This window comes from Neofelis nebulosa, chromosome 8, assembly GCF_028018385.1.
Source record: "Neofelis nebulosa isolate mNeoNeb1 chromosome 8, mNeoNeb1.pri, whole genome shotgun sequence".
NCBI classification, from domain to species: domain Eukaryota; kingdom Metazoa; phylum Chordata; class Mammalia; order Carnivora; family Felidae; genus Neofelis; species Neofelis nebulosa.
In genome coordinates, this window is record NC_080789.1 from 3,417,943 (window position 1) to 3,444,965 (window position 27,023).

The 27,023-nt window shown below is 59.9% G+C and overlaps 1 protein-coding gene across 2 annotated transcripts in view; it reads left to right on the forward strand.

Annotated features, from left to right (window-relative positions):
• Positions 1-5,018: 5,018 nt before the first annotated feature.
• CELSR1 (cadherin EGF LAG seven-pass G-type receptor 1) overlaps positions 5,019-27,023 on the forward strand; it is a 139,472-nt gene continuing 117,467 nt past the window's right edge. Inside the window, exon 1 of one of the 2 annotated variants that reach the window (XM_058740985.1) lies at positions 5,019-8,738. In XM_058740985.1, the coding sequence (XP_058596968.1) occupies positions 5,120-8,738 (3,619 nt within the window). In that variant the 5' untranslated portion in view covers positions 5,019-5,119. The remainder of the gene's footprint in view (positions 8,739-27,023) is intronic. The other variant, XM_058740986.1, reaches the window with a different exon arrangement.

Here is a 27,023-nt window from a genome sequence, read left to right on the forward strand (position 1 = left end):
GCAGAGGGGGAGGGGCCCCCTTACCTTAACCTGCTGAGTCCCAGGAGCCCAGGTGTGGCGGTGTAGTCAGGAGGCCGCATGGCCCAGCCTGCTCGGGCCAGCAGGGGTGGCGGTCTCTCAGGGCTCCACTGCCTACGTTACGTGTGCACAGGTGCCCACGAGGGCCTGTTGCCGGCTGGCGCTCTGCTCCCCGAGGGCACCTGGGGGCCCCTTGTGCAGGGAGGGAGGCGGGCACCTCTGAGACTCCGGTGGGGCAGTGACTGTGCTCGGCCACTAGAGGCCAGTGCAGCCTGAGGGGGCCCAGGTGGGCCTGCCCAGGACCTGCTCCGTGGGCTTGAGGACCAGGGCGGGACAGGGGCCCCTTGCTGCCTTCAACCCTGGGCTCCCCAGAGATGCCGTGGTAGGTCAGGACACAAGACCTGTGGCCACAAGCCCCAGTCCAAGGGCCTGGGGGCCTGAGAGAAACCACAGCACTTCTATTTAGAAGATTCTGGTAACTTCCAACCAGGAAAACAATTTTATTTTTTGTCACGAACGATACGGGGTCATTCAGGAAAGCCCTCGTACACGAAACATTCTAGACTAGGTTCTAAACTCCCTTTGCCCCCTCACTTCTATTAACCTTCTAATTCAGTTGAGGTCCCGTCTTTGTTCTGAGTTTGGACTTTCTCGGGATTTCCCACCAGTCAAACCCCACCCAAGGCGAGGGGCCCCGGGGAGCGAAGAGGGGCTTGATGAACTCTGTTTGCAAGAGCTTGTTCCCTCTGAACTCCCTCCACCCCAAATAACAAGCCCCAGCCCAGACTTGCTTTCTGGCTTTCACCACTGGGGTGTTTCTTTTTGCCTCCTCCCCATTTAAAGATCGGCTCAGGGATTTACTGTGTGAAGAACAGAGTCCAGAATTCATGTGGGTTCTGATTCGAGCCCCCAGCAAAAAATGTTTTAAGATGCTTTCCAGAACATGTACAATGCTAGGGATCCACAGCTCTGCCTTAAAATTTTTTTCTTTTTTTATTAAAAAAAATTTTTTTTAATGTTTTATTTACTTTTGAGACAGGGAGAGACAGAGCATGAACAGGGGAGGGTCAGAGAGAGAGGGACACACAGAATCTGAAACAGGTTCCAGGCTCTGAGCTGTCAGCACAGAGCCCGACGCGGGGCTCGAACTCACGGACCGCCAGATCATGACCTGAGCGATGTCGGACACTTAACCGACTGAGCCACCCAGGCGCCCCTGTTTTTCTTTTTAAAGCACTCAATTCACGTGAAACACGTCAGGGGCGTGTGCAAAATATAAACATCGATTAGGAGTCACTGAGCCCCTGACCCCAGGAGTGGCAGCCCCTCCAGGCACATAAACCAATAGACAAGCGGCCTCTCCGGCACGGGCACCACTGCTAACCTCCAAGCCCCTCCCACTCTGATGTGACCCCACCCCCACCCCCAGGAGGGGCCTCAGAGTCAGTGAGTGGATGCTCATCCTCAGACAAGGTGGGGACCCGCGGGGAGGGACTCCTGCTTGGAGCCACCCCCAGGGGGAAGGGCAGGTGGGCGGGGCTCAGCCCCTCAGGTACAGCCACCAGAGGACAGGCCAGCCCCCAGGCGTATGCCTTTGCCCCCTGACCTCAGTTCACTTTCGGTCAACACACTGAGAGTGGACCGGATCAGGGGCGGAGCACAGACCCCCTGGGAAATTGCATGAACGTTACAGCCCCTGCCTCTGCATGAGCACGGGCATGGGCATGCACCCCTTAGTGCACAATTTCAGCCAGGACCACCGAGGAAGTGAGCAAACAACCATGACCTGGTGCTCAGTGACGATGATGACAGGGTAGCAGGAAAAGTTAGCCCTAGTAGACCTGCTCCAGAGCCAGGCCTGTGCCAGCCTCTTTATGCAGTCTTTTCTTTTTTTTTAAGTTTATGTGTTTTTGAGAAAGAGAGAGAGAGAGAGAGAGAGAGAGAGAGAGAGAGACAGAGTGCAAGCGGGGAGAGCCAGAGAGGGAGACACAGAATGTGAAGCAGGCTCCAGGCTCTGAGCAGTCAGCACAGAACCTGATGCGGGGCTCGAACTCATGGACCGCAAGATCATGACCCGAACCGAAGTCCCATGCTTAACTGGCTGAGCCACCCAGGCAGCCCTGTGGTTGTTGTTGTTGTTGTTGTTTTTTAAAGTAATCTCTACCCTACACAGGGCTCGAACTCACAACCCTGAGATCAAGAGTCCCATGCTCCACTGACTGAGCCAGCCAGGTGCACCTACCAGGTCTTAATAATCCTCTAATGAGGCGAGGAATCCAAACTACTCTTATTTCCAGTATCTCCTCCAGAGTTAGGCCCTGGCGAAGGTCACACAACCGCTTAGAGTCAGAACTGGACCGCGACCCCTCTGAGGCGCCAGCCCTTTCGGATTCGTGTTCCGCTGACGCACCTAGAACCCCTGCGGTCACTCCGTGAGCTGCAGCCTGCTTTCCCGCAACCCCCCACCCCAGCTGCAGCCTGTTTTCCGCAACCCCCCACCCCCATTCGTTAACACTGCAGACACAGTGCCTGTGCGTACAGAAAGGTGCATAAAGCCTGTGCACGGAGTTCGATGTAGGATCATAAAGCCGCTAGCCCTGTCCAGAACTGGACGTCCCCCGCTGCCCAGCCCTCCTCCTGACCACACTCACATCACCTCCTTGCAGTTTCTGAATCTTTCCTCTGTGCGCATTCCTAAACACGCAGTGTGGGCCTGCTTGGGAACCCACACGTGAACGGAACATTGGGGTCTCGCTCGCTCGCTCGCTCGCTCTCTCGGGACATCATGTTAGCCAGGTCTGTCCATGCGTTCCTTCCTCCCCCCACCCTGGGACCAGGAAGTGGCTCAGAGTGGCCCTGGCGGTTACCTCACAGCCTGCAGGTGTCTTGTTCGGGGAAAGTATGCCCACACCCAAACTCATTCACTGCATTTGAATTTTCAAAATCCGGCAGGCACAGTGCAGCAGAGCCCTTTGTTTATATAAACCCCAACCCAACCTATTTAAAGTTCCTTTTGAGAAATACTCTGGGGTTCTCTCCGGCCAGTCTCTCTGCCTTCCCCTCACCCTGGCCTGGAGCTTTCCACTGCAAAACTCTGGGCTCGGGATCCTCCTTGTCCTCCCCAGTGGAAAACTCCTGCTATCTGATCCTCCCCAACCAAGAGGAAGGAGGTCCTGGACGGTCACACTTGAGGGATGATGGACTGCTCTCTTTCCTTCCCCTCCCTCCATGCACACATTTCCCGAAAGGGCTTGCCAGTGGAAACTCCCAGATTAAAAGATTCTAAAGCAAATCTACCTTTAAGGCTAATAATAACCTCTTTAAGTCGTTGCTAATGGGAAGAAAATGCTCATTTTTGGCTTCAGCCTAAAGATATTGTATCCAGTAGCTTTGAGCGCTATTGGTGGAGTTCGTCATTTTCTGCTGACCCCTACCCCACCTGTGCTCAGTCTGGAACTGTGGGGGCGAGCACCTCTCTTGTCAAAAGTACCTGCTCGCAACACCTCTCACCCAGATCTTTCTACCCGACTGACCCAGGGAGCCTTCTGGGAAGGAGAGACGCCACTGACAGGCCTAGGAGCTGGACTGGGGTTCTGGCACCCAGAGTTCTCCGGAGGGCGAGTGCGTGCCAGCCAGGGGTGGCACAATACTAAAGCCTCGCCGCAGGTGGGGTGTGGTAGAGTCCTAACCCCCCGCCCCACAAGCTGTGCTCCGCAGGAGACGGCGGGGCGGGGGGGGGGGGGGTGGGATGTCCACCCGTTTCCCGCACAAGGCGGCGGTGCGTTGGTCAGGTCTAAAGCTCTCTTGTGTCGTCTTTTCCCCGCAGGAGGCCCTGGGCGTGGAGGCGGTGAAAGGGGTGCTGTCACACTTACAAAGCGCCCGCAGGTGGCTCCCCGATCCCCGGCCGCCGCGCTGCGGGAGGAGCCAGAAGGCCCCCCGACCGGACCGCGCGACCGCGAACGCTCGGACCGGGCGCCTCCGCCGTCCCCACGCCAACTCCCAAATGTCAACCCGGGTCATTTTCCTTTTCGTTTAAAAGTTGCGCTTTAAACCCAGTGGGACCCGGATTCGCTTAGTTGCCTATCGCGTTTCCAAGCCCAGGGAAGTTCTGCGGCGGTAAAAGCACCTTAGCCTCCGGCATGTTGCTGTAAACGTGTAACCGCACTCCAGCGCTACCCGCGGTCCGCAACCCGGGACGGGCAATCCGGCCCCCTCCCGGGCACCTCCGCACCCCTCTGTCCCCTCCCGGGTCCCACCTGCGCGGCGGAATCCGCCGACCGATTCTGCCGGCGTAGGCTGGGGGGGGGGGGAGGGGGGGGCGCTCCGGGCCGCGCCCAGCCAGGGACCAGCAGAGCCACCGCCCCACTGGTAGCGGCCGCCCGGGGGCCCCCTGCCCCGCCTTTCCCGGCCGGGCTCCCTCGGCCCCGCCCCCCCCGCCCCTCCCGTGGAGGCCGGGTGGGAGGCCGCAGGGGGAGTGGGCCCGGCCTCCAGCCCCCGCCCCGGCTGCGCCCCCGCGTCTCCATAGCGATCCTCCCGGCGCGCACCTCCGGGCCGGCTCCCCCCCGGGGCCGAACAATACGCGGCGGGGCCGGGGGCGGGGCCCGGCGGGGCCGGGGGCGGGGAGAGCGCGGGCAGAGGGGGCGCGGGCCGAGCGCACCGCCCAGGCAGCAGCCGGCCGCCGGGGTCTGAGCGGCGCGGAGCGGCCCAGCCCGCTCCCGGAGCGCTGCCCCCGCCCTGCCCGGGCCCGCCCCGCTTCCCACGCCGCCCGGCCGAGCCCGCGCGGGAGCCACCTGGAGCCGCCCGGAGCCGCCGCCACCGCAGGTTGATGCGCGGCGCCCTCCCGGGACGCGCAGAGGAGCCATCTTGAAACCAACTTCGCAAACTTTCGCAAAGTGCTCTCGAGGTGGAAGCTGCGGGGGAGACCGGGAGCGCGGCCCCCGGTGTCCCCGCCGGGGCCCCCGGGGAGGCAGGGCGCGGGCCGCCCCGAGGGCCCGGCGCCGGGCGCGCAGGAGCCCTCCCCCGGCCGCGCCGGGTGCATGCGGAGCCGCGCCGGGTGCATGGATTGTGCTCGGGCGCCCGGCTCGGGCTCGGGCTCCGGGCCATGGCGCCGCCGCCGCAGCCGGCCGTGCTGCCCGCGCTGCTGCTCCTGGCTGCGGCCGCCGCCCTGCCCGCGCTGGGGCTGCGAGCTGCCGCCTGGGAGCTGCGCGTGCCCGGCGGCGCCCGCGCCTTCGCCCTCGGGCCCGGCTGGACCTACGCGCTGGACGCTGCGCGCACGCCCCGGGCGCTGCGGGAGCTGCTGGACGTGAGCCGAGACGGGCGACTGGCGGGGAGGCGGCGCGGGCCGGGCGCGGGGCCCCGGGGCTGCGTGCGCCTGGGGGGGCGCCCGCTGCCGCTGCTCGTCCGCCTGACCGCCCGCGGCGCCCCGACGGCACTGAGCCTCCGCCTGAGGGTGCGCGCGCACGGCCCGGGTTGCGCCGCCCGGCCCCGCAGCCGACGGGCCCCCAGCGCTGAGCTGCGGGCGCGGGCTGTGCTCACCGTGCCGGGGCCCGGCGCGGCGCTCTGCTTCCCGGCCTCGGGCGGCGGCGGCGGCGGCGGTGGCGGGGCCACGCTGCACTCGGCACTTGCGGCCCTGACCACGTTCCCCGCCTGCAGCTGCCCGCCGCGCCCTGGCCCCCGCTGCCCACGCCACCCCGTCTGCCTGCCGCCGGGGGGCTCGGCCCGCCTGCGCCTGCTGTGCGCCCTGCGGCGCGCGGCCGGCGCCATCCAGGTGGAGCTGGCGCTGGAGGCGGCCGCGGGGACGCCCTCCCCGTCGCTGTCGCCGTCGCCGTCGCCGCCGAGCCGGCCCCAGGCTGGGGCCGGGGGCCCGCGGCGGGCTCGGCGGGGCGCTGGCGGCAGCACGACCCCGCAGTTCCCGCTGCCTAGCTACCAGGTATCGGTGCCCGAGAACGAGCCAGCGGGCACCGGGGTCATCGAGCTGCGCGCGCACGACCCGGACGAGGGCGAGGCGGGGCGCCTGAGCTACCAGATGGAGGCACTGTTCGATGAGCGCTCCAACGGCTACTTTCTCATCGACCCCGCCACGGGCGCGGTGAGCACGGCCCGCGCACTGGACCGCGAGACCAAGGACACGCACGTGCTCAAGGTGAGCGCGGTGGACCACGGCTCACCGCGGCGCTCGGCCGCCACCTATCTCACCGTCACGGTCAGCGACACCAACGACCACAGCCCCGTCTTCGAGCAGTCCGAGTACCGTGAGCGCGTGCGTGAGAATCTGGAGGTGGGCTACGAGGTGCTGACCATCCGCGCCACCGACGGCGATGCGCCCTCCAACGCCAACATGCGCTACCGCCTGCTGGAGGGTGCGGGAGGCGTGTTTGAGATCGACTCGCGCTCGGGCGTGGTGCGCACACGCGCGGCGGTGGACCGGGAGGAGGCGGCCGCCTACCAGCTGCTGGTGGAGGCCAACGACCAGGGCCGCAACCCGGGCCCGCTCAGCGCCACAGCTACCGTGCACATCGTGGTGGAGGATGACAATGACAACTACCCCCAGTTCAGCGAGAAGCGCTACGTGGTCCAGGTGCCCGAGGACGTGGCAGTCAACACGCCCGTGCTGCGCGTGCAGGCCAGCGATCGGGACCAGGGGCAGAACGCGGCCATACACTACAGCATCGTCAGCGGCAACCTGAAGGGGCAGTTCTACCTGCATTCGCTGAGCGGCAGCCTGGACGTGATCAACCCGCTGGACTTTGAGGCCATCAGGGAGTACACGCTTCGCATCAAGGCCCAGGATGGGGGCCGGCCTCCGCTCATCAACTCCTCGGGGCTGGTCTTGGTGCAGGTGCTGGACGTGAACGACAACGCCCCCATCTTTGTGAGCAGCCCCTTCCAGGCAGCCGTGCTGGAGAACGTGCCTCTGGGCCACTCGGTGCTGCACATCCAGGCCGTGGACGCGGACGCGGGGGAGAACGCGCGTCTGCGCTACCGCCTGGTGGACACGGCTTCGGCCGCCGTGGGCGGTGCTGGGGCCGGGCCCCAAGACCCCGCGGCACCCGCGGACTTCCCTTTCCAGATCCACAACAGCTCTGGCTGGATCACGGTGTGTGCTGAGCTGGACCGCGAGGAGGTGGAACACTACCGCTTCGGGGTGGAGGCGGTGGACCATGGCTCCCCGCCCATGAGCTCCTCCGCCAGCGTGTCCATCACGGTGCTAGACGTCAACGACAACGACCCGATGTTCACGCAGCCGGTGTACGAGCTGCGTCTGAACGAGGACGCGGCCGTGGGGAGCAGCGTGCTGACCCTGCGGGCCCGCGACCGGGACGCCAACAGCGTGATCACCTACCAGCTCACGGGCGGCAACACTCGGAACCGCTTCGCGCTCAGCAGCCAGAGCGGCGGCGGCCTCATCACCCTGGCGCTGCCGCTGGACTACAAACAGGAGCGGCAGTACGTGCTGGCGGTGAGCGCGTCCGACGGCACGCGCTCGCACACCGCGCAGGTCTTCATCAACGTCACCGACGCCAACACGCACCGGCCGGTCTTCCAGAGCTCACACTACACGGTGAGCGTCAGCGAGGACCGGCCGGTGGGCACCTCCGTTGCCGTCATCGGTGCCACCGATGAGGACACGGGCGAGAATGCGCGCATCACCTACGTGCTGGAGGACCCGGTTCCCCAGTTCCGCATCGACCCGGACACGGGCACCGTCTACACCATGACCGAGCTGGACTACGAGGAACAGGCCGCCTACACGCTGGCCATCACCGCTCGGGACAACGGCATCCCCCAAAAGTCCGACACCACCTCCCTGGAGATCCTCATCCTCGACGCCAACGACAACGCACCCCGCTTCCTGCGGGATTTCTACCAGGGCTCCGTCTTTGAGGACGTGCCGCCGTCCACCAGCGTCCTCCAGGTGTCTGCCACGGATCGGGACTCAGGCCCCAACGGCCGCCTGCTGTACACCTTCCAGGGTGGGGACGATGGTGACGGCGACTTCTACATCGAGCCCACGTCCGGCGTGATCCGAACCCAGCGCCGGCTGGACCGGGAGAACGTGGCCGTGTACAACCTCCGGGCCCTGGCTGTGGACCGGGGGAGCCCAGCCCCGCTTAGTGCCTCGGTGGAAGTCCAGGTGAGCGTCTTGGACATTAACGACAACCCCCCGGTGTTCGAACGGGACGAGCTGGAGCTGTTCGTGGAGGAGAACAGCCCGGTGGGCTCTGTGGTGGCAAGGATCCGTGCCAACGACCCCGACGAAGGCCCCAACGCCCAGATCATGTATCAGATCGTGGAGGGCAACGTGCCCGAGGTCTTCCAGCTGGACCTGCTGAGCGGGGACCTGCGTGCTCTGGTCGAGCTGGACTTCGAGGTCCGGCGGGAGTACGTGCTGGTGGTGCAGGCCACGTCCGCCCCGCTCGTGAGCCGGGCCACCGTGCACATCCGCCTCCTGGACCAGAACGACAACCCGCCAGTGCTGCCCGACTTCCACATCCTCTTCAACAACTACGTCACCAATAAGTCCAACAGCTTCCCCACCGGCGTGATCGGCCGCATCCCGGCCCACGACCCCGACCTCTTCGACAGCCTCAACTACACCTTCCTGCAGGGCAATGAGCTTCGGCTGCTGCTGTTGGACCCTGCCACCGGCGAGTTGCAGCTGAGCCGGGACCTGGACAACAACCGGCCGCTGGAGGCGCTCATGGAGGTGTCTGTTTCCGGTGAGTGGCCGGCAGGGCTCCCGCCAGGCCGCCTGGAGGGCCACGAGCCGCGGGGACCTGCCAGGGGCCCGCCCGGCATGCCGGGGCGCATTTGGGCAGGGCCCGGGCAGCTCTTTGGGGATTTGTGGCCTCCGGTTGGAAGGTTGGTGCCTCGGGCTGGGGGCGTGCTCCCCACTTAGGCCAAGGGAGTGGGAGGGGTACCCACGCCGCTTCCCACAGCATTTTTGCTGGGAGCAGGCCTGGGCTGCTTCAAGTTCAAGACCAGGGCTTTTTGGCCCTTTGCTCAGCGGGCTGTGGCTCCTGATTGTGCTATTAAAACCTGGTCTCCAGGGTTAACTGAGTGGTTGTCTGGTGTGCTTGGAGATGCTCGGCAGTCAGCCATCCCTCCCCCTGTCTGGGAAGATCAAAGGTCACTGCCCGCCCCGTGTGCTGGATGGAAATTGCTGGATGGTTCCCTGAGTCACCCTGTAATATGGCTGGAGTTAGCTCCCTTGGTGTCTCTTTTCTGTCTCCTCCAGATAATAACAATCCGGCTCATGTGTGCTTGTCTGTCTGGGAGCTCTTTGAAAAGCGTAGCCTCGTTTGATCTTGGCTTCTGCTCCTGGACGCGGACTTGTAATTTGGGTGTTACTTAGAGGCCTGCCCGCTTCGGCGGCGGAGCCGGTGTGGGAACCCAGCTGGCCCTCTCTGGGGCTGGAGGCGCGCCGAAGACTAAGACGGTCTCGGCTCAGCCGGGCACGTGCTTGGTTGGCAGCAGAGATGTAGTCCTCTGTGCTGCTGACCCCCGTGCGCCAGGCAGGACCCGCAGGGCCAGGGAGAGGGGGACAGATAGAGGGTGTGGGAACCGGGGGACACGGCGGCTTCTCAAAGGGACCTATGCCTAGAGACGTGGTCGGCTGGCGCGGCCAGGTGACCTTAAGGATGAGACCAAACTGTCACCAGGAAAGGCTTGGATCCGTGGGTCGTTTGAGTCAACGTTTCGGTTGACTTATTTCAACAATAAATCATTACGATCCAGGATCACTGTGGGAGCCCTGCCAGCATTAAAAAGTTAGTTTTCCGATTTGTTTTGTCTTCACAGTTGGCCATCGGGGTTGGGTGGCAAACGGTTGTTTCCAGTTTCTGCGGTTTGCTTATAAGGTCTGGAGTCTACAGATCCAGTTGGGAAAGGTGGTGCAACCCATCCACATGAATTTTGGCGGTATAGCCCATCCGCAAGTGGATATTTCACGTTCTGTGAAGTTGTGAATTACAGGCAGAGAATACGAATCTGGGCAGAGAGCGGGGAATAAATAGGCCCTCAGGGAAAACTGTTAACCAGGGTGATGGATATTCCAAGTAATGGCCAATTAAAAAAAAAAAAAAAAAAAAGGGCTCTTTTCCTGAATGCCCCTTTGCTCGGTTTTGTTTTTTCTTATACAACTTTACCTGCGGGATGAAGCAGAGTGGAGAGAGCCTGTATGAAAGCGAGTTGGCAACATCCTAGGGTTTTGATTTCACAGGGGACACACGGGGCTTTGGTGGGAGCGGTGTGTGTGGAAGGGTGGATGTTTTGTGTGTCTGAAGCATCAGGAATGTGCCCCCTCCCCCCCACCGCGTCAGCCGGATAACAGGGCTTAGGATGGATTTCATTCACAAGAGGGTAGTTACTGAGCGCTGGCTTGCCCGCCTGGAGGGCCTGTAGTGGGGACCACAGTCGAAGGTGGGTTGGGGATCTGTGCTCCGCAATGAGCGTCTCAGGGACCCAGTGCTGGGCTCTGATCCTGTGGCGACATAACGCTGTGCCACTCGGGCCCTGGGCCTCAAGTCTTGATTCCCCCTCCCGGAAAACAGTGTTTACCTTTAACTGGGTTCTGATCGGACATCGAGCAGTTTTATAAACTCTCGCACTTGGACTGACACTTACTCCTCTGGTATCTGGGAGGTGAGCCGTGTTCTGCCTCTTGCCTCAGAGGAAATTCTCGAAGAATTACTTGCGAAACCGAATATTCCCGTGCCTGATCCCTGGTTCGGGATGGTTTGAATATAGATCACCTCACCTCCGGATGATCTACCACCTCAGGCCGTTTGACGGCTCTTTATAGCTCCCCGAGAAGCCAATGACTGGAAACTGGAAAATCTGTAATTGCAAAACAGCACAGCTTTGTGTAGAAACAACACGGCACCGAAAGATCAGTCCTTCCGACTGAGCCAAGGTGGATTCTTAGGTTTTGTGAAGGAACAATGGGGAAAGCTGTTGTTTCGGACTGACGCGCCGTTTTCACTGAAGTGTTATTGGCTTTCCTGGATTTACAGCCATGCCCTAAAGCCTCTGATGCATTATGACTGCCCTGGAGGGGCTGGATGGAACAGGCAGGCAGTAGGATTTTGTGGGAGCCAGGCCAGGAAGGGCTGGGGGCCTCCAGCAGAGGGGCCTGCCGGGGAAGGTGCACCTGGGGGCGGTGCCCGAGCTGGGGTGCAGGGGGGTGTAGGGGGAGGAGGGCGGTTCCTTTGGCCTGGCCGGGAGTTTTATTCACTACAATACGAGCCTTTGGACTGTGAGGAGATAGCATGGGCGGTTTTACGTGGCCCCCGGGGACCAAGACACCGTCGGAAAATGTTTAAAAAAAAAATTTTTTTTTTAATGTTTATTTTATTTTTGAGACAGAGAGAGACAGAGCATGAACAGGGGAGGGTCAGAGAGAGGGAGACACAGAATCCGAAACAGGCTCCAGGCTCCGAGCTGTTAGCACAGAGCCCGACGTGGGGCTCGAACTCACGGACTGCGAGATCGTGACCTGAGCCTAAGTCAGCCGCTCAACCCACTGAGCCACCCAGGCGCCCCCGGAAAATGTTTTTGACTTCTGAAACGGTCACGTACAAGTACCTGCCGTTCTTGGATGATATCCAGCGGTACAAAATGTTCGTTGTCTATGCGACGGTTTTTGAACGAGGTTTAAAATTCTGTGATTGGGACCTTACTCTGGACGTTTTAGAAAGGCGGTGTTTGCATTGTTTGAAGCTTTATGACTGATAACCCGATGGGATCCTTCAAGCAGCAAATGCTTGCTTTTTTTTTTTTCCCCCAATGTTTGTTTATTTTTGATGGGGGGGGCAGGGTCAGAGAGAGAGGGGGACAGAGGATCCAAAGCGGGGTTTGTGCTGACAGCAGGGAGCCCAACGCGGGGCTCAAACTCACAAACCATGAGATTGTGACCCGAGCCGAAGTCAGACGCTTAACCGGCTGAGCCCCCCGGGTGCTACCAAATACTTTTCTTTAATCGTTCCAGATGTCAGTCTTGGAGGAACGTGCACATTTTTAATCCGCCTTGGACACGCGTGTGCCTGCGGGGTTAGGGCCTTCAGCCGTGCCTTATGGAACACGGCACTTGGTGGGAAGTGACCCTGCATTTGTGGGCATTGCGGACCTGTGGGTGTGGGAAAGGTAGCCTGTGTGGGCTAAGAATGACTGGTGGACAGATCACTCAGGGGTGCCAGAAAAGAGTGAAACTCGGTGAAATAAGGTTGAGCAACCTTTCTGTTGTTTACCTTGGTGGGGAGTATATGGCATGAAGTCGTCTAGGCCTGATAAATTTTAAAAGGTATTTTGCCTAGTTAAATACAAGATATCGCAGGGACTTTTAAATAGGCGATTGCAAACAAGGAAATAAAGAGATGGCCCCGTACCAGGCAGCGTCTGGGTGTTTGGTCTTCTGTTTTTCTCCCAGACTTCACAGTGAGAAAAGGATGGGCCAACTCAAGCCGTTTGAGCTGCTGCACTGGATTCTCCAGTGACACAGACTGTTCCAGAAAAGTTAGGTGCTGCTCGAAGCTGGTTAGTATCCAAGGGCTTCGGTAACTCTGGGGATAGTCACTTGCTAACATACTTTTAGAAACACTGGCTCACTGGGGTGCCTGGGTGGCTCAGTCGGTTAGGCAAACCGACTTCGGCTCAGGTCGTGATCTCACGGTTCGTGGGTTGGAGCCCCGCGTCGGGCTCTGTGCTGACAGCTCGGAGCCTGGAGCCTGCTTTGGATTCTGTGTCTCCCTCTCTGCCCCTCCCCCGCTCACGCTCTGTGTCTCTCTGTCTCTCAATAATAAATAAACATTAAAAAAAAAGAAAAAGAAACATTGGCTCAGAAACAAAGGAGTGTTTATTCTTTTTTTTTTAGGTTTATTTATTTTGAGACGGAGAACTAGTGGGGGAGGGCCAGAGGAGAGACAGAATCCCAAGCAGGCTTACCCACTGTCAGCGCACAGCCGGACACAGGGCTCGATCTCACCAACTGTGAGATCATGACCTGAGCCGAAATCCAGGGACGCTTAACCAACTGAGCCACCCAGGCGGCCCTGGGAGAGTTGTTTCTTTTATCGAGCACCTAATGTGTGCCAGGCCCTGGAGAGCCAGTGTGGCTCCTGTGGTCTAGGGATGATCAGATAAACACAGACAAACACAGAACAGAGTTCAAGAGGAGGGAGGTGCAGGAGAGGGTGGGTGTGGGGACTCCCGCTCCCATCATGAGCTGAAGCGCCTTCCTGGCAGGGGAGTGGGTGTGGCCGAGCCCCTGACCTGTGGGGGTTTTGGTGGCTGTTAGGGGAGATTTGGGAGAGAGCCGGCTGGGGGCCGAGGGACAGTGAGACTCCGAGAGTGGGTCACCCGTGGTTGTTGGGGAGTCTGAGGGCAGAGTGCGTGTCAGCGGGGGAGGGAGGGGGTGTGCAGAGGGAGAGGGAGACAGAGGATCCCAAGCAGATTGCACTGCCAGCTGTGGAGCCTGATGCTGGGCTCGAGCCCATGAACCATGAGATCGTGACCTGAGCCAAAATCAAGAGTTGGGCGATTAACAGACTGAGCCACCCAGGAGCCCGAGGGAAACTATTTTGTTAACGTGGGAAAGATCACAGGCAGGTGAGCCCTTTGGAAGGTGGCGGGGGGGGGGGGGGGGGGGGGTCGGGGGGGGGTGGCACAGAGATCACGTGTGGACATAGACCAGCTCTGGTGGTTTGTTGGTGACGCCTGAGCTCCGTCCAGGACGTGGTGCCCGTCGGAAAGTCCACTTGGGGCCCGGCTGACGCGCCCGTTGTGACACCCGAGAGCAGAAACCTGTTAAGGAGGCGGGTAGTGGGCGCTGGGTGCCTGGGCCAAGCAGCAGGTCGCACCTGGGCTGTGTCGTGTGGCTCGGGGCCACGGGCTTCCACCCTGCCAGCACTCGGATGCCAACACAAGTAGATTTTATCGTGTGGGGCAGAGCGTGTGGAAAATATTCCTGAGTTTGGCATGGTTCTCCTCAGCTCACCGCCTCGGGGGCAGTTGTTTTCTGGTGTTTTCAGGTCCTGTGACCTGAACACGTAGGGTCACATGAAAGCCGTAGGATTAGATCCCTGGCTACTGAAGGGGTGTGGTAAGTGACCACCTGCCTTCTGGATGTTTGCTTCGGGAGGGTAACTGGGGTGGCCTGGGGAAGTGTGGAAGGGTTGGGGGTCCCGGGTTGTAAGGGTCAGAGTCTGTGGGGGATGACGGGGACCCCCTCTGCTTTCCCCCCGTGAGCCTGGGGCCCCGTACACAGCAGGTGCTCTGTAGTATCCATGGGTCATTCGTGGAACGACCCAGAGGGGCGTGGGGGGAGGGTCTGCCTGCAGAGACCGCACAGCGGCTCCTCTGCCCTCCCGTGGGGGACGGGGGAGGGGGGCTGGCGCAGAGGCAGGATGTCCCCCACCCCCCACTTTGGGTCCCTCCCGTGCCTTGCTGGGGGCTTGGCCCGAGGTGGAGGGTGTACTCCAGAGCCGCATTCTCATGCTTTTGCTTCAGGTAAGAACTTGTGGATACCTGGTAATCGGTTCCCCTTTTTGGGTGTGAACATTCCAAAGCTGGGAAAAGCCTATCACCAGCCCTTTATTGTTTTGTCACTCCCGTGAGCGTCTCCTGACATCCTGGAGAGGGGCCATGATTCTTTCGTAAACACACACGCAGGCACGTACACATATACACACCTGTGCGCACACATAGACATACATAAATGCACGTGTGTGCACGTGCATATATGAATGCATGCGTACATATATGTGAATATGCAGACGCCCGTGCAAACCTGTACACACAATGTATGTATACGTGTACATGCACACACGTGTGGACACTGACACCCATGTACACATGCATGCACACGCAGACACACATACGTGCAATGTACATATACGTGTATGTGCACGTGGACACAGACACCCATGCATACATACATGCACATGTACACATGTGCACACATACACAGAAACACACACATGCACACATATGCATGCATGCACATGCACACACATGTGGACACTGACACCCATGCACACATGAATGCACACAGACGCACATACACGCAGTGTGCGTATACACGCACGTGTACATGCACGTGGACACAGACACCCATGCACATATACACGCACATGTACACATGTGCACACATACACAGAAACATATACATGCACACATATGCACGCATGCACATGCACACACGTGTGGACACAGACACCCATGCACACAGACATATACACGCAACGTGTGCGTTTATGTGTGTGTACATGCACGTGGACACAGACACCCACGCACATGCAGACGCATCCATGCACACACTCATGCATGTACATGGACACATGTGGACACGCAGACATCCGTGCATACATTCATGCACATGCAAACACACGGACGCACATACAGACACGTACATACACGCATAGACACAGGTGCTCACAGACACATATGTGTGCAGATACACAAATACACTCACAGAGACACACACACAACGTAACCAAGTACTCTGAAGGCAGATGGTGAAGCATAAGCTTTCCTTGCGGCCACCCCGACCCACCATTTCAACCTCTGCAGGGGTGGTAGGGTCACGTTGGCTGGCTTGGCCGGGGACCCTGCCGGCTTGAGAGTGTGCCACGGACCACGGGCCTCCCGTGAAAGGGGCCACGCTGGCCTTGGGCTCAGAGGGGCAGCCACCAGACGCGAAGCTGTGCACTGTGCAGACAGCGGCTGTGGGGGTGGACCCCGGGGCTACTTCTGCACGAGCCTTTCGGCCGTGTGCCGTCGGTGAAGGTGAACGGGGCGAGCTCTGAGCCCGAGCGCTTTCTCTGTTCATCTCGTGGGCTGGGCTTCAGGCCGGAAATGGGTCGGCGGGGACGCACCACCCGCTTCATCAACGTGTGCGAGTGTTAGCGATGAGACAAGCTGCATCTTCCAGGCCGAGCCCCTGCCCGCCCCCCCCCCCTCCCCCCCCACATCAGATCTTCAGGCCTGGTCATAGCAGCCGTGGAGGTGACAGGGCCGGTTTGCTCTCTGGGTGTTTGGAGTGGTCCCGGCCCCCCAAGGTGGCCCGGGGAGAGGGGCCTCCTGGCCTTGAGGGGCCCTGTGGCTTTCCCAGATCCCACCCACCCTTCCCCCTCCCTCGCAGACACTCCCAGCCTGAACGTGGAGCCCGTGGTGGCTGGCTCCGTGCCTCAGTTCCCCCCCCTCCCCCCGGCACAGGCCCACAGACAGCACCTGCAGGGTGTGGGGAGGGCGCACTGGGGATGCCTGTGCTATCCGGACGTGGCAGGAGCGGCTGGCCTTCTCCGCCCGTTCCCTTTCCTGTGGTCAAGCAGCTGCGAGGGCCGCCTTCTGCACTGGCTGGTGGATCGTGTCTGGTTCCATGGGAGCAGTCTGGGGGGGATGGGGCCACACTGCAGGATGAGGAAGAAGGGGTCCTTGGAGCTGTCCCTGCAGAGCCGTGTCATTGGAACTGGAGTGCAGGACCGATGTGTATCGGGCGGGGGGGTGGGGGGGACCCGAACCAGTGCAGGGGTCAGAGTCAGAGGCAGTGTGCAGGTGAGCACCAGCGGGAGCTCGCCCCAAACTGGCTGACATGCCCTTGGGGGCTTTTTAGCTTCGAGAGCTCAGATCCTGCTGGCCGGGGGCTGGCCTGCCTTCCTCCCTTCTCTTCCCTCCCTCCCTCTATCCACCAGTCAAGATTTTTCCTTCTTTTTCAACACCTTTTTTTAAGTTTATTTGTTTTTGAGACAATGAGAGCAAACAGGGGAGGGGCAGAGAGAAAGAGAGAGAGAGAAAATCCACACTGTCAGCAATGGAGCCTGATGCGGGGCTCGAACCCATGAACGGTGAGATCATGAGCTGAGTCGAAATCAAGAGTTGGACGCCCAACCAACTTCTTTCAATATTTTGTGTTTAATTCCACCTCTGTATTTTTTTTTTTTTTTTTTTTTTTTTTTAGGATTTAAGAAAGATGTAATCTAAATGATACTTGGGTAAGGTAAACTTACAGCAGCTAGTTCAAACAAAGTCATATGCTGTGTTAGCTTTCGGAGATAAGAACTCTCTTGCAAGGCAATAAAGTTTTATCAGTGAGCTGAGCGTTGAAGGACCGTTTTCGTAGAGTGAAGGCGTTGAGCAGCCCCGCTTTGGAGACTGCCGCACACGGCCGTGGTGTGGCCACAGCTGTCCTTTGCTGTGCTGGGACGCGTCTCTGGCGTTGGAAAGAGCGTGAGGTTTCCCTGGCGGTGCAGCTGGGTGGTACCTGACGTGCTAAATGCTGATGCCGGTCGAGTCAGCGCCCCCCCCCCCGGGCCTCAGTGTCCCCACTGAAATAAGGAGGTGGGATGGTCACCCCCAGGCCCCCCGTCCTGACTCCAACCTTGTATCATTCTGTAAGTGAAGGATCAGAAAAACAGAAATGCAGCCTAGAGATCTGGCTACGTCCTGGGAAACCTTTTTCTTGCCAGGAACGGTGTAGGTGCTGAGAAACTATTTAAATTTCTCATTTAAAAGAGCTCATTTAAAAGCCATTATGAAATACTCACAAATCACATACCTGGTAAGGGATTACTGTCTAGAATATATAAAGAGCTTCTACAGCTCAACAACAGAGAAACAACCTGATTAAAAAACGGACAGGGGACTTGAGTAGACATTTTGCCAGAGAAGATGTACGAATGGCCAACAAGCACATGAAAAGATCCACATCTCTCATCATCAGGGAAGTGCCGGTCAGAGTCACGATGAGATACCGCCTCACCTTTAGGATGGCTGTTACAGAAATAAAACAGGGCAGAAAATACGGGATGGCTACGATGTGGAGAACCTGGAACCCTCGTTCGCTGCTGGGAATGGAAAATGGTGCAGCTACCGTGGAAACAGTTACGGCGGTTCCTCGAAAGGGAGAATTTTGCCATAGGATCCAGGAACCCGCTTTGGGGTATGAAGTAAAAGCAGGGTCTTGAACAGAACTTGAACCCCCACGCTCATAGCGGGGCAGTTCACGATACTCAAAAGGTGGAGGTCCCGAGTGTCCACTGGCAGGTGATGAGCAAAAGTGGCATATCCATACATTAGGAGTAAAAAATCTTTTTTAAATGTTTATTCGTTCTAGAGAGAGAGAGACAGAGCGTGAGCGGGGGAGGGTCAGAGAGAGAGGGAGACACAGAATCCGAAGCAGGCTCCAGGCTCTGAGCCATCAGCACAGAGCCCGATGCGGGGCTTGAACCCAAGAGCCGCGAGATCGTGACCTGAGCCGAAGTCAGACGCTCAACTGACTGAGCTGCCCAGGCGCCCCTGGGATTTTTATTTTAAGTTTGTTTATTTATTTTGAGAGTGGCAGAGAGAGGGTGGGGAAGGGGGAGAGAGAGAGGGAGACACAGAATCCAAAGCAGGCTATTCACTCACGGTCAGTGTTGCGGAGCCCGATGCGGGGCCTGAACAGTGAGCTCATGACCTGAGCCGAAATCAAGAGCCAGACGTTCAAGTGACTGAACCTCCCAGGCGCCCCCTATTTATGTCGGCGTCTTTCGAGCTAGCGACCTGGGACACCCCACCAGAGCCCCCAAGGCCACCAGATTGTCAGAGGACAAGTGACCTCTGTCTACGAGCTTTCAGCAGAAGTACTGAGCCACCTCAGAAAACCAGAATATTCCATGGGCAAGGTTGTGGGGGGCAGTGGTTTGGGAACACCGGACGCAGTTTTAGCTCAGAGGATGACGCCCCAAGCGGTGAGGAGGGACACTTACAAGGGTCACAAATGCACACTCTCTCTGTCTTTATAGCTCTTGGGAGAGGAGGTGGCCCGAGTGAGTAAGAATTTCTGGGGTCTTCTGTGACCCTGCCCTGTTTTTAAGAGTCCCCAGTGCCACTTCCTGGAGAAAGGGCTCGGGGCGTGGGGTCACGAGGAGAGGCACCTGGCTCGGGACAGGTGGTAGCCATAGTCCCTAGGCCCGGGTCTTACCGGATACGGTGCAGCAGTGAAGGTTGCAGGTGGGGTGGACCCTGCAGAGAGCCTTCTCGGGGAGGTCGGGAGCCAGCAGGGTCTTGAGTGGGTCAAAGTGAAGGGTGGGGGCCAGGGTCTGAGTGTTGGTGAGTGGCCCCATTTGGGAGCTTGGAAAGTGCAGCTTCTTGCGGACGGGGTGGGGCCTTCTTAGGAGCCAAGCGAGCTCATGGGAGCTGAGCAGGGTTCTCCCCGGGCCTGAGGCGCCAGGGTCGGCAAGGCGGTCCGGTCAGGGGCCAGCGAGGTCTGGGGCAGGGATTAGGGCAGCGTCCTGGGATTGCTCTTGGCTGCGCTGTGTGAGGTCCTGCTGGGCCCATCCCCTGCCTCCTGGTTCCCGCTGCAGCGTGTGCACAGAGAGGATTTGAGTTCCGCGTTTGTCGTCAGAGTGCGTAACACCAGCTCCCTCTCTGTGCTCCTCCTGGAAGGTTCTGCTTCACCTACAGATCTTTTTGTAGGCTGCCTCCTGGACTTAATGCGGGCTTCCTAGGTTCAGGGAGGGGCCACGGCCGGGTCAGTTTGCTCCCGTTCCCCAAGGTGATGGGCTGTGTGTCACCTGTAACACAGGACCTCAAACTGGTAGCTTAAAACAACAGAAATATATTCTCCGCTGTTCTGGAGGCCAGAAACCTGAAATCAAGGTGTTGGCAGGGACACTGCGTTCCCTTGGAGGGCTCCTTGCTGCCTCTTCCGGTTCTGGTGGCCCCGGGACCTTGGCTTCACCCCAGCTGTGCTTCTGTTGTCATGTGGGCTTCTCCTGTGTGTGGCCTGTGTGGCTTCTCTCTCGAAAGGGCACCAGTCATACTGAACCATGGGCCCACCCTTCTCCTCTCGACCCCATCTTAATTTATATCTTCAGTACATCTGCCAAGATTCTATTTCCACATCGGCTCACGTTCACAGGTACAGGGGTGGGGAGGTTAGGACTTCCGCGTGTGCTTTTGGGGGACACAGTTCCACCCGCTGCAGCACGGTGCCCTGAGTTCATTGTGTTCAGTCAGATGGCGGAGGTCTGCTTTGCCCGCTTGGGCACCTGGGCACAGCGTCCGTCTCCCTCACTGTGATGCCACGTGGCCCATCGGGATCCTGCCCTGTTGTCCTCTTTTCCCCTGGGGGCTCCCCCCGCGGGGCTGAGTACTGCACAGGAGAAGGCTCCCAACTCCCCACACCCCTCCGGGGATGACAGTGGCCCTGGGCCCAGCTTAGGAGGGAGGGGGTGTGGGGGGCAGGTGGGCGTGGTTGGAATCGACAGCACACCTTTGCGTTTTGTGCCTTAACGCCAGTGACACAGCTGAGGGAGGCGCCTTTTCGGTCCAGCTCTCTCTCCCAAGCATGGAAAATTCTCTCACGTGTAAGTGAAAGCACCCCAAATCTTCAAAGAGAGGATGGAAAATATGAAAGTTTATTGTTCTGAGCGATTTCCTGTGCATCTGGCACGTGGCCGCCGGAGGTCAGGGGCGTGTGTGTGTGTGTGTGTGCGCGTGCACGTGTGCGCACAGGACAGGAAGTCCAGCTGTGAGTTACAGCGTGTGTGCGAGGGCCCCGCTCGGTCTGGCAGATACGCCCGAGAAAGCAGGCGGCGGGCGGGGCGGGGCACGTCGGTGACTGGGTTCTGTGCCCGGACAGCGCCGCTCACGGCCCGGTAGATGAGTGTGTTTGTGGGGAAACCAGGCGGGGGTGACCCCGGAGGCAGGAAGCTGAGGGCTTCAGGGTTGGGACAGCTGTCCGAGTCCCCGGTTGGCCTGGGAAATCCATTGTGTGTGGGGCGGGGATTCTGTTCTGCCTCCTCACGTTTGTGCTACCCACCGGCCTGGAGATTTTTTGTTTTTTAAGTTTACTTATTTATTTTGAGAGACAGAGAGCAAGCAAGGGAGGGGCAGAGAGAAGGAGAGAGAGAATCCCAAGCAGGCTCCGCACTGTCGGCATGGAGTCCAGTGTGGGGGTTGAACCCACGGACAGTGAGATCGTGACCTGAGCTGAAGTCAAGAGTCGGACGCTTAACCCACTGGGCCATCCAGGCGGCCCCTGGCCTGGTGTGTTTTCTGAACCCAAAGTGAATTTGGACTGAAAATGGGCCCCCTTCCTTTCCCTGCAGCCAGGGGAACTGAGGCAGGGGAGCCCAAGGAGGGGTTTTCCACCCTCTCTGCAATGACCCATCAGGCTAGGGCCGCCTTCAGCCAGGACACCCCGGATTCTCCTTCCACAGAAACAGCGTCTCTGCATCTGAGCTCTTGGAAGCTGACAACCCCAGCCTCCGAGTCTTTCTCTAATAACCCCTGCTGAGAAAACCCAGAAAGAAAAAGAAAAAAAGAGAAAAAAGGGGCACCTGGGTGGCTCAGTCGGTTAAGCGTCTGACTTCGGCTCAGGGCGTGATCTCACGGTTCGTGGGTTCGAGCCCCGTGTCGGGCTCTGTGCCGACAGCTCAGAGCCTGGAGCCTGCTTCCGATTCTGTGTCTCCCTCTCTCTCTTTCTGCCCCTCCCCTGCTCACACACTGTCTCTTCTCTGTCTCAAAAGTAAATAAAAATGTTAAAAAAATTAAAAAAAGAAGAAAAAGAGAAAGAAAGCCCAGAAAGAGCGTCTTGTGGCATGCCCAGCCACGACGCGGGCTCAGGTGGGATCCCGTGGGTCGGCCACAGGTGGATCTGGGAAGCAGGGAGGGATGTGAGGTGGTGAGCGCCTCAGCTCCCTGTTCCAGCCCTCCGGGCGCTGCCTGGGTTCCGAGAGAGTTGTTTTTACACGCCGTGCAAACCGGTGAGAGCCCGAGAGAACGCACTCTGCGACCCTGAAGGGGCACAGGGGAGTGAGGCGACTCGGACATGACCCCAAGGGGGTGTCAGAGTGGCGAGAAGGGGCTTTGGAAGTGTGCCCTTCTCGGTTTCGTTTGACCAGATCCCCTCGTGTTGAGGCCTCGCCCTGCCCCAGCAGCCTGGTCTAAGCCACGTGTCCTTCCCATGCACTTCTGGCACCCATCAGCACCCTAGGGCTTGGCATCCATGCCCGCTGGCCTGCTCGCTAACCCCTGCGCTCTCAGCACCGGCCGGGGAGGCCAGTCGGGGTGAGCGTGTGTGCAGGGGAGGGCGTTTAGTACTTTACTGAGGCAAACCCGACTCACCAAGGCATTTCGTATACTCCCCTGCTTTTCGGAAACTAGCTTTTGTGGGGCGCCTGGGTGGCTCAGTCAGTTAGGCGTCCGACTCCTACTTTCAGCTCCGGTCATGACCTCACAGTTGGTGAGTTCGAGCCCTGAGTTGGGCTCTTTGCTGGCAGTGCAGAGCCTGCTTGGGATTCTCTCCCTCTCTGCCCCTCGGCTGCACTCGCTTTTTCTCTCTCTGAAACTAAACAAGTTTTTTAAAAAATTGAAAAAATAAAAGAACCTGGTTTATTAACCAGGTGAACCAGGCAGGAAACAGCCACTGTCGGGATCTCAAGCAGAGAGGAATCTGAGGGCAAAGGAATCAGAAGGGATTCGGGGCTGAAGGAGCAAAAAGGGGTGCCTGCCGCCCCCTCTGTGGCCTCCGTCTCGGCCTCTGTGCCCCGGGCACAGGTGCTGTCACCCCCTCCGGGCTGTCCGTGCCGCCCCGGGGTTGGACGAGGTCAGCAGAACTTTCTCGATGGGAAATCAGACTTCGAAACGAATCCTCTCCAACTCGGTGCCCTGGGGGTGGCAGGGGAAGGGGGTCCTGTGGGGCCTCACAGGAGACGCAGGACCGAGACCTGAGCTTGGAGGGGCCCGCGTGGGTCCCCCTGCCTCGTGGGGTTGGGCAGGTGACAGCGACCCTGAATTCTAAAGGTGACGCGGCCTCCGGGTGTGGGCTTTGGAGTGGGTGCCAGGAGGCCAGCGTGGACTGGGGTGCTCACCTGCCAGGCTCGGGGCTGGAGGGCTATGGGCGCGGGCGGGCGTCCCGGGGGGGGGGGGGGGGGCGGGGGGGCGGGGTCTCCGGGCTTTTCCTGCCGACGCTTGCACTTCTGGAGCCGCGGGATGACTCAGACGGGCGGGGCCGGGCCGGCTTCCTGGCTGCAGCTCTGAGCCCCACGGCAGAGGGGCTTCTACAGACACCGGGAGGGGGCCAGAGAGCCGGCCCCCATCTGGGGACGCGCGAGGGAGCGGCAGGGTGGGTGACGACAGATGGCCTTGTGGTGTCCTCGCGCCGTGTCCCCCCCGCCCGGGACTGGTTCTGACCTACTGGCCTCCGGGATCAGGGCGTGAGATGGGCCTCAGCTTTCGGGCCTCACAGATGGGCCTCCGGGGGCCTGTTTCGGCGTGGGGGCCTCTGTGTCACGGAGGTTAGCGGCTCACGTGTGGCTTCAGTAGTACAGGTTAGGAGCCGTGATGGCATTGTCTGCAGCCTCGCCGGCTGGCCCTCAGCACTGTCATCTTGTGGTCTCGGCAGGTCCCTCCCTGCTCGTGCCCCCCCCCCCCCAACCGCCCCGGGTGGGGTGTCCAGTGGGGTGGGGGCAGATGTGCGGTCAAGGCTAGAGGCAGGTGCGTTCTGGAGAGCCTGTTCTGGCCAGCGGGGCCGGGAGGTGGGAGAGAGGTGGGTATACCACGGCTCCAGGCCGTGGACGCCCCTCGCGGGTGCAGGGACTGAGGGTGAATCACAGCAGCCCACAGGTGGTGTCTCATCACGGTGGATCTGAAGCCCCCCCACCCCCCACGTGGATCTTTGCTCCTGACGTTTTATGGTAGAGGAACTGCAGGGCGTGGGTGTAGACGTTAACTGCTCCAGACTTGTCGGCGTGGACGAGGATGCGGGCTGGCCCAGGCTTCCCGAGAAGCCTGCCCGGGGAATGTTCTCCAACGTGCATTTTATCTCCTCGAGGATTTGCAGACTGACTGCGTTGCCTTCGGTGATCACAGACGCGTTGCCTGTTTTTGTCTGATTTACAGAGGATTAAAATGAGCAGTTGGGCGCTGCTGTTCCCTGGTGCCTCCCTCCTGGACGCAGGGGGCCTCGGGCTCGGGGCTCGGATGTGCAGCTCAGGGACCTCAGGACGGAAGTGACTTGTATTTCCCTGCAGGCAACAGCGTGCCGAGCGTGTTGTGGCGGAATTGAAATAGTTGACGTCGGGAGGAAAATGAGAGGGATCCGTCACCCCACAGTTATGTGGCCCGGGCAAGGGACACGTTCATTCAGTGCCTGGGCTGAGTTTCGAGAAGGGAGGCGGGCGATTGTGTCTAATTCCCCGGAGACGCTCACAGAGCTGGCAGCGACCAAACACGGAGGGTGCCCTGGCCGCCTGACCCTCCGTCTGCCCGCCCCCCCGCCTTCCTGCTCTGTCTGCCGTCAGTCCTCAGTGTCACCCTGGGCTGCCCCATTACGCCTTGGGAGTCCCGGGAGACCGCAGCCCCTGCAGACTGTCAGTCCCACTGCCCCGAGCGTCCCGGGTCCTGGGTCACGGCTGTCCGTGCTGGGGATGCCCAGCCCAAGCCCGAGGTGAAGATGTGGTCCGTGTTTGTTGAGTGAATGAAGGAAAGCAAGCCAAAGAGACAGCACAGTTAATATTGTGTCATAAAATAGAACAAAAGGAAAGGTTTACTCTGTGTCCTGTTTCTTTGAGGGAACTGTGACAAACGGTGTCCCAGTTGGGATTCAAGAGTGGTGTGTGTGTGTGTGTGTGTGTGTGTGTATGGCCTCTCAGAGCTGAGGAGGGCCCGGAGGAGGCCCCTTGGCCGCGTGTCTTCGGGGAGCTCCCCTTTGTGCTTGTTCCCATGTTTTTCTCTGTATCTGTCGCATTTTTATCCCATCCACGGTGTCCCAGTAAACGTGGAACCAGAAAACCTGCTGAGCAGACATGCCATGAAGAAGGCCAACACTGTACATTTTTGATTTCTTAACGCTTTATTCTGGGGTATTAATAGAAGTTGCTTTCCGGAATCCTAAACATTTTTTAGTTTGTTCACAACAATAAGCTGGAAAATTCTGGCGACACAGGAAAGCATGAAGGAGAAAGCAGGACATCGCCCCAAACCCCAAGCCCGGAGCAGCTCCTCGTTGGCCTTCTGGTCTAGGTCACAGTTTCTCCTCTGCTCTTCCGGGCTTTCCACGTGGCCGTGTGCCTGCCGAGGGGAAGGTGGCTTTTCCAGACGGTCACGTGCCTTCCCCTCCGGGGCTGGCGGGCAGGGTTGTGGTGGTGACGGCCCTCCTTTCACGGAAGGACTGTCCCTTCGTCCCGGGGCAGTGGGGCCTTGGAGGTCCTGGTGTGTGTCTGGCTCACTGTGATTACCTTGGAGGGGACGCCCCAGGGGGAGGGGGTGACGGTCCCCTCAGGATGGCCCAGCAGCCGAGGGGTTCACTTCTTCAAATGCTGAGCTTGGAGTTCTCGCTTTGAGACAGTTACTTGTTTCACACCAAAGACCTTAGCTGTTTGACTTCACCTTAATGGGCCAGAGACGGGCTCTGAGGATGGCCACTGAGACACCCGTCCCTCCGTACTGGGCGCAGAGGGTCCCGAGCCAGCCCGGCTCACTGGTCCCATGGCCAGCTCTTGCGTATCTCTGTGTCCTGTCACCAATTGCCCTGGAAAGAACACGTCCCTCTCCCCCTGCAGCCCCACGGCCAGGGGCTCCCTCTCCTCCCTGGCCCGGGTGCTGTACATGAAGGGTGGCCTTCCTGGAGGAGGCATGAAGCTCCAGCTCGTGCCCCCTGAGAGGGACGTTGGGGCTGAATGGAGGCGGGGAGGGCAGCGGGGTCCTTCACGCCTCATTGGATGGGCCACATACTCAACAAACAGCGTGCTGTGTGTGCGGGTCACAGGGCAAGCCCTTGTCTGGGGCTGCCTCTGGGCATTCCCCTTGTCCGCCCCCCGAGGTCCCTCCCTCAGGGATTTCCCTGAGGCCAGCCCCTCCCCGGGAGCCACGGAGACCCCCCTCCTTTGTCTCCCTGGCACACCCACCTCTGTCCGCCCCCCAGAGTAGGCCTTCCCTTCTGTGCACTGTCGACATTTGAGGCTGGGGTGACCTCTGCTGCAGGCCTGTCCTGAGCGTGGTAGGATATGGGGACAGCATCCCTGGCCTCCACCCACCGTGTGCCAGTGACACCAGAGTCGTGACAGCCAGAGTTGTCTCCAGACACAGCCACATGTCCCCTGCCCACCCCCCCCCCCCCCCCCCCCACATCGAGAGGACTGCCCTGGAGCCGGGCGGCCAGTCCAGAGGGCCAGCTCCACGGCTGTCGGCTTGACCTGTGTCTCCTCTGTGCCTGGCATAGCCTCGGCACTGGGGGCTCCCAGGGAACCTTTGGGGCTCACGGTATGTGTGGTCTGGTGGGTTTGGCCTGGGACCGGTTGCATTAACACAGCACAGCGTGGTAAAGGTGACCGGAGAGCGGTGCGGCCCCGGGTCCCGGGCGGGACGTGGGCTCAGCCCAGCCCTGCCTGGCTGGATGCTTTGGGGTGCCCATCACCCTCTCTGAGCCCCAGTCTCCTCATCGGTAAAGGGGTGTGACAAGTGCCGTTGTGCAGATGTCGTGGGGATGTGGGAACTGCGGGACTGCCCCTCCCGTGCCCCTGACTCATCCCCGCACTCAGCCTGGTGGTGCTCGGGCTCCCGGGACCCGGCCAGAAGGCTGCGCTGCCCATCGGGACGTCCACATCCTCCTGGCCCCCAGCCCCTCCTCACCCACCGCTGGCCCTGGGGACCCTGCCGACTGACCAGGGGTGGAGGGGGGTGCCCGCCCAGGAGCCGTTTCCCATTGGGGTGCCTGCCGCCTTTAGAACGGAGCAGAGGGGACGGCTGGGTGCTGTCCTGCCTGGACACAGGCTGCGGTGGCAGGAGCAACAGAAAAGGAAACCAAGAAAGGCCCCCGCGTCCCGGACCCTTCCCAGGACACGCGCTCTCCGTGGCCCTTGCGGTCGGGGGAGGCAGTGGGAGCCGCACAGATGGCTCGCGCCCAGCAGGCCTGCCCTGCGGTCACCTCCGCGTCCCAGGTGCCCAGACTCACACCCTGCAGTGTCTGCTCAGCATTACCCTTGGGATACTTGGTCCTGGAATCCGACTTTTCTGGGGGAAAC